The 13,113-nt window shown below is 47.3% G+C and overlaps 6 protein-coding genes across 6 annotated transcripts; 3 read left to right on the forward strand and 3 right to left on the reverse strand.

Annotated features, from left to right (window-relative positions):
• Positions 1–359: 359 nt before the first annotated feature.
• MGYG_08927 (hypothetical protein) lies at positions 360–1,679 on the forward strand (the record flags this gene model as incomplete). The annotated part of the gene is made up of 1 exon (XM_003177181.1): positions 360–1,679. The coding sequence occupies one exon, from the start codon at positions 360–362 to the stop codon at positions 1,677–1,679; it is 1,320 nt and encodes a 439-aa protein (XP_003177229.1).
• A 377-nt stretch (positions 1,680–2,056) lies between these two features.
• MGYG_01311 (hypothetical protein) lies at positions 2,057–2,739 on the reverse strand (the record flags this gene model as incomplete). Its single annotated transcript, XM_003177182.1, has 2 exons — positions 2,057–2,108; positions 2,228–2,739. 2 exons carry the CDS (start codon positions 2,737–2,739, stop codon positions 2,057–2,059), a joined length of 564 nt encoding a protein of 187 aa, XP_003177230.1.
• Positions 2,740–3,411: 672 nt separating this feature from the next.
• On the reverse strand, positions 3,412–5,127 carry MGYG_01312 (hypothetical protein; the record flags this gene model as incomplete). Its single annotated transcript, XM_003177183.1, has 1 exon — positions 3,412–5,127. One exon carries the CDS (start codon positions 5,125–5,127, stop codon positions 3,412–3,414), a length of 1,716 nt encoding a protein of 571 aa, XP_003177231.1.
• Positions 5,128–5,577: 450 nt separating this feature from the next.
• On the forward strand, positions 5,578–8,015 carry MGYG_01313 (hypothetical protein; the record flags this gene model as incomplete). The annotated part of the gene is made up of 3 exons (XM_003177184.1): positions 5,578–5,591; positions 5,652–7,357; positions 7,438–8,015. 3 exons carry the CDS (start codon positions 5,578–5,580, stop codon positions 8,013–8,015), a joined length of 2,298 nt encoding a protein of 765 aa, XP_003177232.1.
• Positions 8,016–8,776: 761 nt separating this feature from the next.
• Positions 8,777–9,946, reverse strand: MGYG_01314 (hypothetical protein; the record flags this gene model as incomplete). The annotated part of the gene is made up of 1 exon (XM_003177185.1): positions 8,777–9,946. One exon carries the CDS (start codon positions 9,944–9,946, stop codon positions 8,777–8,779), a length of 1,170 nt encoding a protein of 389 aa, XP_003177233.1.
• An 814-nt stretch (positions 9,947–10,760) lies between these two features.
• Positions 10,761–12,869, forward strand: MGYG_01315 (ATP-dependent rRNA helicase spb4; the record flags this gene model as incomplete). Its single annotated transcript, XM_003177186.1, has 3 exons — positions 10,761–11,050; positions 11,108–11,629; positions 11,711–12,869. The coding sequence occupies 3 exons, from the start codon at positions 10,761–10,763 to the stop codon at positions 12,867–12,869; spliced, it is 1,971 nt and encodes a 656-aa protein (XP_003177234.1).
• Between the last annotated feature and the right edge of the window lie 244 nt (positions 12,870–13,113).

A 13,113-nucleotide genomic window follows, 5' to 3' on the forward strand; every position in this document is an offset into this window, starting at 1 on the left:
TCTCACCTCCGGCCAAACAAACATCGCCATGAGGCATCCCCATCCATGCTACATTATGCGGGGGAGGCTACATTCCACTAAATAATAAGTTGCAATTTGCCTTTTCAACGTTTCATCCGCGCAGTTGGTAGCAGCGGTTCATGATTAATGCTTGCAACGGCAGACGCAACAGCCTCTCCCCTCCCGTCGTCATTGCTTTTGCCATCGATTTTACCGAAAATAGTTGGAAACAAAAGGTATATAAATCTCCCCGCGAGCTTGAATAACGCCTGGCCTTCTCCTCTTTTGTCCTATTTCACCTCAGTCTACCCTGCTTCTATACATATATTAATAGTTGACACCCACATTCACCTCCCACTATGTACATCCTTCAGCAACTCACATTTCTGCTGGTAGCTTTGCTCAGTATAACACCAGGCTGCTCGGCATGGAGCTTTTCTCGCCAGCTAAATGGTACCACCTCCTTTAACGGGACAGCTTTGAACGGCTCATCTAGCTGCCCCTTAGCTAATGGAGCAACATCTAACCCACTTCAAGTATATACCATTTCTGCAAACAACATAACTGCATCATTCATCCCATACGGTGCCCGTCTAATTTCTCTCATGGTCCCCGATCGCGAGGGTAAGATGCAAGACGTTATTGTGGGCTACGATGACCCCCATGACTATGTCAAGGACACACTCACAAATCATACGTATTTTGGGTGCATTGTCGGACGATACGCCAATAGAATTAGAAATGGCACATTTGTTTTGGATGGGACTACATATAACACGCCAAAAAATGAGCTAAATAAAACCCAGACATTACACGGTGGGAATGTTGGTTATGACCAACGTAACTGGACTGTTACGGCTCTGTCGAATCGCTCTATAACCTTCAGCTTATTCGATTCCGGCTATGAGCACTTCCCGGGGGATGTCCTTAATCATGTTACGTTCAGCGTCAATTCCTCCTATGGCTCGAAAAGCCCTAGTCCACAGGCCGAGTTCACTGCTCGAACTGTTTCTCTCTCTTTGACAGAAAAGACCCCCATCATGCTGTCGCCCCATATATACTGGAACCTCAACGCTTTCAAGAACAAGACCGTATTAGAAGACACACGGCTTCAGCTACCACTATCTACTCGATACGTGGAAGTAGACTCGCGACTTATCCCAACAGGGGGGATAGGCAATGTCACTTCCTCTCCAAACGGTACTCTAGACTTCACTAAAGAGAAGTTGATCGGGAAAGATATCATGTCTGCAAATGGAATCTGTGGAGCAAATTGTACTGGATACGACAACTGCTTCATCATCGACAGACCCAGCAACGCATCTGACTGGACTTCTTCCCCTGAAACAATGGCCCCTGCTGTAAACATGTCCTCTACCACTACCGGTATAAATATGCTTGTCACAACAAATCAGCAGGCTATTCAAATATATTCCTGCAATGGGCAGAACGGTACGATTCCTGTCAAAGGCTCACAAGTGGCAAGGAATAAGGCGAGTGGTGATGGAAAGGGTACTATTGTGGATAAGATAGAAAAGTATGGCTGCCTCGTTATTGAAACTGAGGGTTGGATCGATGGCATCAATAACCCGAAATGGGACCAGGATCTATTCCAGATATTCTCCCCAGAGTCAGGGCCTGCAATAAACTGGGCAACGTATGTGTTCAGCACTTCTTGATTTTTGCCTTGAAGGCGTAGGTTTGATTCCTAGTGGAGAGAATATAAGGGGCTAAGAGAGGAATTATGGATGTAAGCGCAACCAGAATATTATTCTTTTTTTTTTTTTTTTTTAGCTTTTCTTTTCAATTCTTGTACACAACATAGAGTATAGTTTTGCCAGTTAGCCTTTAATTTGATAGTTCATGAACTGAGCAAGGCTTGCTTCAACAATTTAGACTAATGAAAGGTACCAAGGCTTAAGAACGAAAGGGTAAACCAGTCTCACATTATCCCTGGAGCAATACGCGTGAATTATTCCTTGTTATCCTGTATAAAAATACCAATGTTTAGACATAAAGAGTCAATGCAATATACTAATAGCAGGTGACTATCAATTTAATAAGAGAACATGTCGTTCCATTCACGCGACGAAGGGAGGTTTCGGCAACTATAGATAGAAGAGTTAGTTGGGCGCACATAAGTAATAACTAGTATCACAGTATTATAGAAGCCAACGCGTTTAGAAAGAGAAGGGAGGTATTTTAGAAGAAGAGAAACATAACTTACATCTCAAGGACATCATTCCCACCCATCTCTAGCTTTAAAGCAGAGATGCGGTCAATCTCCTGCAGGTGAAAGGCAACGAATTTTGCTAGGAGGTTTCTCGCGTTTCTAACCCCCTGAAGACGCCAATTCATGTACATAGCAGCATACTGAACCTCTGGGCGCGTGGACATATTGGCTAGTGTATAGCCCAGCTGATCAAGAGTGGTGTTGTGCTCTTTGATCTCACTCTTGATACGATCCAGTTGGCTAAGGTGATAGTTCAAAAGGCCATCAAGGGCAACGAAATCCTTGGGAAGCTCGTCTCGAGGAGAAGGCGGAGGGTTTGACGGAGTTGGCGAATGGGATCCTTCGCGGCCGCAAGGTGGAGTAGTAACGTAGGACTTTGAGCCATCGTCGGTGCTGAAGTGGACTGAGACGGGCGCTTCTTCATCAGTGGTTGGGATTCTAAGAAGCGAGCTCGTTGAGATCTTTCGGCGCAGCTCCTCTGGCTGGCGGCGCTGTGGGGTCTCCATGGCTTCAGCGACCTAAAGCTTGCTTCTTGCTGCTTGCCTGTTGCCTGCGTGGGATAGATAGGATGAAGGAGATGGTTGATGTTGGTGATGGTTGAGAGAAGTGGAAAGAAGAAGAGGAAGTCACTCGTGGAGCTTGGTTTTTTAATATAAAAGAACCACAAGAGGCGTCGAAGAAGGAAGTTTCCAGCAACTTCAACACAAGGAACACACAATGAGTATCGAAGTGAGCAGGACATCTGGACCAAAGTGACAGGAGGACGAAGTGACTGCGACGGTGTCCTACCACTTTGTTCTGGACAGGGCTCACTCCGGCGTGTGTCTGGATATCTGGATATGGTGACAGTAGGTTTATATTGCCCCAAGGAAGACTATCTAAATGCTGCTCTATGTTGCCTTTCCAGTGCCCGGGGCAGAGGCTCTATAGTTAGTGATAAAGGGCTGACTCTCACCTTTGCATGTACATGTAGTAGCCCCCCCTGAGAAGTATCAATGTATCAGCTTTTCCACCCGCGGAGTAGACACCTGTACTCATCCAATCAGGACCACAGAATACCAAAAGCAGGGATAACACGGAGTGAGGGAGAGAAAGTAGAATATATTCTAAGGGTATCTTATAACAAGCAAATCAAGCTGCAAAGATATGACAACCCAAGTAAAGGCAAACAGATAGTATCATCTCCATTCGCCAAGGGTCCAGCTGGACCTGTCTCCGCCTGCTCGAGCAGCTCCTGGTCCATGACCGGATCTCCGATCAGGTGGGTTCAGTTCATAATCACGGTTGGCGCCAGCCAGGCCATGTTGCAGATATTTCTCACGTTCAACTTCTACCATACCCCTGACTTTGAGGCTGGCCAGAAGACTAGCTCCAGTCCACGGACCCATCGATTCTACTTGGCGAAGTACTCCGTGAACATGTCTATCATCTTTCCGTTTTAGATCCATTTTCTCATCGATAAAATTTGATTCTAGCTCGGGGGGCTCCCGGAACGTAGGGTTGGGTTCGTCCGTGGTTGATGGCGTGAAGTTTGCGTTTTGGCTCTGTTCGTATAAACGGCTCTTCCTCTTGTTTAAGAATTTTCCCCGAGATACAGACCATTGGTTCTTTTCAATCAGGGCATTTACATCATCTAATATGCGTTGTCGTACTCCTGGAATGTTCGCACCGCCGCCTGTAAACACTATCCGTGACATACAGGTGCCTCGAAGGTCTGGTGGTAGTGACAGAAGGAAGTAATATATTAGAATATCCAAGGGCATGTCTTCGTCATCCCAATCTCGGGTTTCATATAGCCCACCGAATAAAGTAGTTTCCGTGGGCTGTGAGAACTGTGAAAAGGGTATTTCCGTGTATTTCGAATCAGATCCAACCGGCAAGGGAATGGACACTTTTGAGTCCAATGAGCGAGAATAAGTATCCCTATTGCCGCCGTCTGAGACTGTAGATGGAGCGGAGTGCGCACTCATAAACTCTGAGTCTTCATTATTCTGAGAACTTTTCTCGCACCAGGCCAGTCGTACCAAAATTTCCTCACAAAGCTCAAATGGAATACATATTGAGCCTTCTTTCCCCCTAGAACTAGATCCCTCGATATCATAAACAACACTGCTGAGCATCTTCCCCATTTCATACATCATCATCTTCATGGCGCGAGTACTTCGTTTTGACCGGATTTCTCGATATTCGTAAACAGCAGTAACAACAGTTTCCTCCCATCCAATGTCTACAACAAGGGATGACCGTAAACCAGCTGATACAGTCGCCATCGCTGCAGTTGGCAATAACGTAATACTAGGATATTTCCAGCGGTGGAATATAGTTGACAAAAGTGATGCCAGCAATGGATGAGGGACAATTGAGGGTATAACAAGCACTAGCCTTGAGGAACCAGCGTCCGTGAGCAGATATTTGTTATACACTTCTCGAATAGCACGCTCGATCCTATCCTCAAATAGTTGGATATCAAAGCCCCGGAGATCTGAGGTCCAAAGCTCATAATTCTTTGACCATGTCTCAACATCATAAGTAAGTCGTTTCCTCACAGTTCTGTTGTTGTTCCTAATCCAACCTCGATAATCACCAACCCTTCTACCTTCTTCTGTTCCGAACCCAGTCACACAGGTAGGCATGCTATTTCCTTCAAACCCGGCACGAAGCCACCTCGAGCCAATTTCTAGTACTGCTGCATCTTCCTCCTGACGAAACGAAGAGCCCGGGGACGAGGTTCCTGTATAGGGAGATAGTATCGGGCGTTGTTGTTGCGGCGTATGGGGAGATCCAGGGATAGAGACAATAGAGCCGCGAGCTTGACGAAGGCTTCCTCTTATACTGGCGCCCGATAGGGATGGTCTCCTCTCAGAATCGGTTGCTGCTGACGGAACCGCTGCCATCCTCGAGCTGTACCAATTGAAGGAGAGTTTCTCGCTGGTTAACAAGTCAAAGGAACAACGAATTACCTGAAATAAGGTGATTTCTCGCGTCTCGTCATCCTATAGCCAACTATCTAGCTAGTAGGTTAGACGATACCCTCTTCGGCCTGGGTATTCCGCGTTGCTTCTGCTCGAGAGTTGTATTATGAGAAGTTGAGGCTCCTCGAGCAGGAAGTCTATTTTTTGACCCGGTGCCAAGATGTCCAGTGTTTACTTTTCGAACCGAACAACAGCCTCTACAGAGGAGTGCAAAGTAAACAAAACTCCAGCACCATGAGCCGCAGGACACCTTTTCAATTTTGGTTATGCTGATGTCATGAAAATATCACAGCTACACTCGGGAAATTACCTATCGAGATCTGTTTTCTTCGATAATTGCTGGAACATTTGCGCATCTTTGTCGACTCATGAATGGGGATTCCTGGGTAAAGAACAATAGCTATTATTTCCCGAAGAACGAAAATTCGCTGATGCGTATTTAATAGCCTGAAAGATGAGCTCGGCCCGGGGGAGCGTGTCTCCTTGGCCAGATTCTCGATTGGCCATCTCCAGCGCACGAGAAAGCCATTACGCATAGCGGTCGATATCTCCATATGGCTTTTCCAGGTCCAGGCAGCACAAGGCGGCGCAAATCCAGCTCTTCGAACCCTCTTCTTCCGTTTAACAAGGCTGATCTCCTTACCAATCCAACCAATTTTTGTTTTCGATGGGCCCCATAGACCGGATTACAAAAGAGGTCGGCTGGTCAGCAAGAATGCTGCTGCCGCGCAAATAGACCTTTCAAGGAAGCTAATTGAATTATTTTCATACCCCTGCCATGTTGCTCCAGGAGAAGCCGAGGCGGAATGTGCTAAACTACAGCGTACAGGCGTTGTTGATGCCGTGATGAGCAACGACGTTGACGCCCTTATGTTCGGTTCCAAAGTTACACTTCTCAATTATTCCAAGGGTTCGGCTAAGCAGTCAGGGGCGGCAACTCATGTTGATTTGTACAATACTGAGGCGGAGGATGGGGACAGCAAGGTCGCACTAGACACTAGGGGCATGGTTTTGGTTGCATTACTGAGCGGCGGAGATTATTCGCCTGCTGGCGTAGCCCTCTGCGGTCCAAAGCTAGCAGTTGAGATTGCCAGAGCTGGCTTTGGCGAAGATTTACTTGCAATAACTCGAGATATGCTATCCGGAAGATCAACAAAACAAGCTGAAGAGGCATTGTGCGAGTGGAGAGAGCGGCTTCAGTATGAACTCGAGACTAACGAGAGCGGCTATTTTAAGACAAGGCACAAAGCTGTTAGGATACCTGATGACTTCCCTAACATGGCCGTTCTACGAAGTTGTGTCAATCCGCTCACCTCGTCTCCAGAAAAACTAGATGCATTTCGCCGGTCTGAAATTTGGGGCAGAAGAATCGACATTGACCGGCTTCGAGGATTCGTTGGCAGACATCTAGGGTGGAAGAATCTAATAGGGGCCAAGAACTTTATAAGAAAACTTGCGCCGTCCTTGTTAAGCTATAATCTATTTTATGGCACATTTGCAACGACACCCATGGATGAACTAGCACTTAAAGTATTGGCTCACAAATCAGCAGACTCCTTCGATGCATTGCCTGTGTTGAAACTTGAGTATGTGCCACTCAAAATCGTCAATCTAGACTTGGACCAGGAATTCATCCCCGCAAGCCCACAAGAAGAGGAAGTTATCAACATCGATTCGTCCGATAACGATGATACGGTGAAGGAGGGTACTGTTACGACCAGAAAAAGCACTCTGGCAGAGTATGACCCATCCGCCGCTCAAAAATTATGGGTGTTTGAAGCCTTAGTACGCCGCGGTATTCCAGATACCGTGGATGACTGGTTTGCGGAATGCAAGAAGAAGAAAGCTCCCAAAAAGCGACCGGTGAAGAAGCCTGAGGCACGGAAGAAAAAGCCCAAAGTGGTTGACCCGGGAATGAAAGTTGGTTCAATTCTCCGGTACGGAACTATAACGAAAGGCCCCGTTAGAAAAACGAATGCTACCCGTTCGCCGGCCAAGGAGTCACCTCCTTCTAGCAGTACCGGCCTTTTATATAGCGATACTGCGGCGACACAAACGCCTCCCGTTTCGTCTGCGAAAAGTACAGGTTCCACTCCCGAATATGCCGATCTTACATTTAGTGATCCGTTTGATGGCCTACATAACGAAAAAGGTAGGAAATAATATCCATACGTCTTCGGCTCTTGCGCGTCTCGCCAGGTTCTAATTTACAAGATTGCATTACTAGATCAGTCCAGGAGATAGAACGGGCACTTAGCCACGTACATATTTCGGAAAAGCTATCGTCATCACACACTCAACTGGAGAAGACTGTTACTGCTTCTCAAAAGCCAAAAATCCCAAAATGCGCGGAACGAATTCCAGCCCCTTCCAAGCGGTCCAATAAGCTGAAGTTGTCTAGGGGGAAGAAAGGCATCCCGAAAAGCCCACCACCAACTCCTCAATCTTCTGCTTCTCAGGAGTTCCCATCTTTGAATCAATTGTCAATTGAATTGGACGATATTCACTATATAGAACCCCCAATTGATACCAAGGCACCACAGCGAAAACCGGATCGCCATGTATTATATACAGACAATTCTCCACCTGCATTGGAAAATACCATGGATGCTTTCCAGTCCAAGGAGATACCTAGCGAATGCCATCCGCCTGCTTTACATGTTAAAATTGAGAATGGATTCTGGTACCAGGTTCAAGGTGAAGTCAAAGATTGTCCCTGTTCGCTGACGTCGGATGAAAGCCCGATTCTGGATTGCGTATCAAGTAAGCCAATATGCCTAGGGTGCGTCAGTGTAGTTGACCTCACCTAATTGGAATCACTGTGTTGCTATTTTGAATATTCCAACCAGGTGGAATCCCGATTACCTACGGGCAACGAACTTGAATGATTATATAACGATTGAATATGCAGGTTTCAACGGGGCATAGCATGACGAAAATAGCTCTTCTGGTGTAGGTTAGGCGAGGTTATTGTATTCATAACACAATGTATTTATTTGATCTTGTAAAATTGATAATTGACCTTAAATGTTCGGAGTGCAAGGCAGTCTATAATTCGAATGATTTCTATTATCCTCTTCGTGAACCAACAAAAGAAAACCTAGCCCCAGATATTCAACGTGGAAGTCAAGCCTTGGAAAGTAAAACATTAATCATTACAAAAAAAGGGGCAAGTAGAGGCAAATGGGGTATTGCATAGTTTAAAAGGCGTGAGTAGGCTAAATGTAGGGTAAATAAGCATTGAACATTGCTTGTAGATGTAGGTGATCGTCAAGAAAAAGGGGGAGAAAGAGAAATGTGAAACGGGACTCGTGGAATGTAGGTGGATAGTTACCTCTAGACACGGATAATTGGGCAAGTATAGTACAGGAAGAAAAGAGGCATAGAAGAGCGTGTTTGAAACATGACCAGTGTGCGGAAGCATCAACATCGAAAGGGTTGGGGTGAAAGTCTTCAAAATAAGGGCGTGATGAAGTATAATGGGATAAATGGTGAGAGATAGGGGGGAAAGGAGTAGAGGAGAGGTAGGTAAAATGCCATATATCACAAAACATGGAAAGTGGAAAAAAATTTAGGCACCAAAGACTTTGAAGAAACCCCATAGCCCAATTCCGCTCAGAAGTGGGATAGTCAGGTTATCGTCGAAGCCAAAAAGGTCGATCAACTCACTCCCGGCGCCAACAACCCCGGTCCACAAGCTAACAATTCCAAGGGCAAGTGGGCCAGAGACGATGGAGCTCTCGGAGGTAGGACTTGGGAGGCCAACCCACTCCAACAGCTTAGTTGCAGCGGAGGGCAGAAGCCGGATAGAGCCAGAAAACATGTTGGCATCTTCCGGATCGTTAGGGAATGATCCTACTGCGGGAACGACGTATCCCCAGAAGGCGACCGCGGTCATCACACCAACAACCCATGCAGCAAGCGTGCCAGCCAAGCTCTTTCCACGTCGAAGACGTGGTGTATAGCGACCGTAGAGACGACCGAACGTGGAGGCAGCTGTGTCACACCAGCTAAGAAGCAGGACAGACACCATGGCAACATCCTTGGGGAGGAAGTGAAGGACGATAACGACGCCCAAGATGTACCAGATCACTCCGTTGAAGCCCGACACTTCAGTCTCGCGCATTAAGGCCCCAAGACAGCGAATATAGAACTTATTGACAGCCGGGAATCGGTGGCGTAGGAAATCTGTTGCCGAAATAGGAATAAAGGCAGAGAAAAGCCAGGGTGTTAACTGGTTTGCTTGCACGCCCCGGCGGAAGAAGTCGAGGGCAACAAAGCCGATAGAAACGTGTAGCAGTTTCCGTGGAATTTCATGGCGATGGATAAAGGTTCTGTAATGAGAATGGAGAGGAATCAAGCCGAGGGGCGAAGGAGACCGCGAAATGACACGCCAGCTGTCCTGGGCGCTTGAGTATGGTGATAGATGGCCATTTGCCGACGTGTGTCCGTTGGCTACAGGCGCAGCCTTTTCGCCAACAACTCCAGCGTTGGATTTGCGCCTGCGCTGCACAGAAGACGAGAGCACCATCGGGCTTCGAGATCGGGCTCGGGACCGTTTGTTCAAGCTAGAGTCTGAGCTGGATGCATCGTCGTGGACGGCCTCTTCTTCCGGGATGGCCGGAGGAGACGCGAGCGGCCCTTTATCTGAGATGTGCTCTCTCGACTCTGAGAGATCTGAAGGAGTCGGTGACGGCGAGATCACACGCGGTGTCGGGGGAACCTTATATTGATTTGACATGGCAACGAGCGGCCTTTGCCCTGCTATCCGATCCCTGAAGCTGGTGATGGGCGAACTACCAAGCTCTCTCCGCCGGTCGTAGGTTATCGTTATCTGGCCGGAGCCTGCGTGATAAGACGCTCGACAGCGCACTCGAGATGCCGCAAAGGTGGCCCACTCCGCGATAGCAGACGAGCCCTGAGCTCGCTCTTAGTCGTACGGGGCGAGGCTAGATGCTTCTTGCCGGTCGAGACAAGGTGACCGACTTTTCGTTCGCGTGAAGTTGTGCTTGCGCCAGCTGTCCGTCTCCGGAAAAATTCGAGCCTAACCAACTAGTCCACGAACCTTGGAAAGGAGGCGGCGGAGGAGGAGTCGCTGCGGTTGTCACCCAAAACGACTGCCTGGTAGCAAGCTGCAGAGGAAGATGAAGTCCTGTTTCACTTCCAGCCCTTCTTCTTCTTCGTCTTCGTCTTCTTCGTCTTCATCTTTTCCTTCTCCTTCTTTTTATTTTATTTTATTTTCTTTTTTTTTTACTAAAAATCAAAAAAAGCTGAAAGATAGACACGTGATAAGTAAGCACGTGAAAGCTTATGTAACATATCTCTGAACGTTAAATATGTTTGCACTGTTTGCTTTTGAATATTCGAACTTTTTTTCTTTTTTGATATCAAAAAGCGAAAGCGCGAAAAAGCGAGTGACAGAAAAGCTGGTGAGAGCGATGGAAAGAATTGAAAGGAGCTGGGGGGATTTTATACCAAGAGCAAGTGTTGCTGAGTGAAAAAATTGATATAATTTTACTATCCGCGGCTTGGTTTCCTCCCCGCGGCTATCGCCAATGGCCAACAGTAGCAGCGTTCCAAAGAACCCCCGCGCATGGGAAGCTCTTACACCCTCACTCTCACAATGGATTCTCGATGCTGTTTCGGCCATGGGCTTCAGTCGCATGACGCCCGTACAGGCATCTGCCATACCTTTGTTCATGGGAAATAAGGATGTGGTCGTGGAAGCTGTCACAGGAAGTGGGAAGACCATGTCCTTTTTGATACCCGTTGTTGAGAAGCTACTACGGCTGGACTCTCCTGTGAAAAAGCACCATGTTGGAGCCATAATAGTATCGCCGACTCGGTATGGTTGAGCCATTCAATATTTCGTTGAAACCGACCTTTATACTAACTGCAGTAGTGAGCTGGCGGAACAGATTTATACCGTACTTCTCTCCCTCCTCGCTTTCCATGCACCTTCAGCCTCAAAGCTCGCCCAGCTAGAAGGAAAAGAGCCACAGCTAGATCCTGAGACAGGAAAGCCATATAGGTCCTCTACTCTCACAGTAATCCCTCAATTACTACTAGGAGGCACTTCGACACCGGCACAAGACCTCAGTATCTTCCTCAAACGCTCGCCGAACCTCCTCATATCGACACCCGGCAGGCTGCTGGAACTTCTATCCTCGCCTCATGTACACTGTCCACAATCCTCATTTGAAGTGTTAGTTCTTGATGAGGCAGATCGCCTGTTAGATCTCGGGTTCAAAGATGACCTACAAAAGATCCTCGCCAGGCTACCGAAGCAGAGACGAACAGGCTTATTCAGTGCCAGCGTCAGTGAAGCTGTGGACCAGATAGTACGTGTTGGATTGCGGAATCCAGTTAAAATTGCCGTCAAAGTCCGTGGAGCCGGTGCAGAGGATAAAAGAACGCCAGCTAGGTATTACCTCTTTGTTTTTTTTTTTTTTTTTTTTACTCCCGATTATTCAAAACTAAAGCTCTAATATCTAAACGAATATAGTCTCCAAATGACATATCTCGCCACTCGCCCTTCTCATAGAATTCCTGCCCTATCCAAGCTTCTTTCATCCATCTCTCCAATTCCGCAGAAATCAATCATCTACTTCTCCACCTGCGCAGCCGTGGATTATTTTAGCCTAATTCTCCCTTCTCTGCTGCCATCTTCGTTCACCATTGTCCCTCTACACGGCAAACACGCTCCCAATGTTCGCCAACGGAATTTCACCCGTTTCACCCAATCAGTATCTCCAACGATTCTCTTGACCACCGACGTTGCTGCCCGAGGACTCGATATCCCCCTGGTCGACCTGGTGGTACAACTTGACCCACCCACAGATCCGAAAGTATACATTCACCGATGTGGACGAGCTGGTCGCGCCGGCCGTCGTGGATTAAGCGTTCTATTTCTTACTACCGGCAGGGAGGAAGACTATATACCCTTTCTCGATGTCCGAAAGACACCAGCTGCCCCCTTCTCCACTCCACCTATTATAACAACCGATGCCGAGGCGCAGATTGCAACGGATACTATTCGCCGTGCCGTATTGGCTGATAGGGCGGTACATGATAAGGGACAGCGTGCATTTGTCAGCTGGGTACGGAGCTACAGCAAACATCAGACTAGCAGTATATTCCGTGTAGCTGATATCAACTGGGAAGACATCGGTCGATCCTGGGGCCTGCTTAATCTGCCCAAGATGCCGGAACTGAAAGAGTTCAAGGGAGATAAAATGCTTGGACTCGGCCTGGAGGGTGTGGATTGGGATTCCTTTGCTTATAAGGATAAACAAAAAGAGAAGAGTAGGCTTGCGGCTCTGGCTGAGCTCAAGGAAAAGGGGGAAGGACCACGGCCGTCCAAGAAACGTGCTGCTGCACCGGGAGAGAATAGTACGGTGGCTTGGAGCAAACAGTTGGAAAAGAAGGGTGAAAAGGAGAGGAAGCGTGAGAACAAGCGGGTGAAGAGAGAACAGGCTAAGATTGAAGCCATGACTGAGGATGAGAAGGCGGAGCTACAGCGCACCAACGACATGCTGGAAAAGGTGCGCAAGGCGAATATAGAGGCTCGCAAGATGAATTCTGTTGCCTCAAAAAAGAAACAGTCAGAGTCTCATGATGCTGATGGAGTAGACGATGATGAGCCCTTTGAAGGCTTTGATTGATCCTTGTTATTAGGTATATATACGGGTCACCCATACTCAAAAATAGAAAGGTATCAAACACCAGGGAAGAAACAGACGACGTCAGTAACAATATATATTCCGTATTCATGTTCATGATGGGCATTTTATGCCATGGTAATAATCTATGCAACGCTCTCTCGCTCTCTCTCAAACATTCTCATGCTCTTTTTGAAAAGTCACAAAGCAGGCTCCTGTCATCCTATATACATACCCAGCCAGAAAC

This window comes from Nannizzia gypsea, genomic scaffold (genome assembly GCF_000150975.2).
Source record: "Nannizzia gypsea CBS 118893 supercont1.1 genomic scaffold, whole genome shotgun sequence".
NCBI lineage: Eukaryota > Fungi > Ascomycota > Eurotiomycetes > Onygenales > Arthrodermataceae > Nannizzia > Nannizzia gypsea.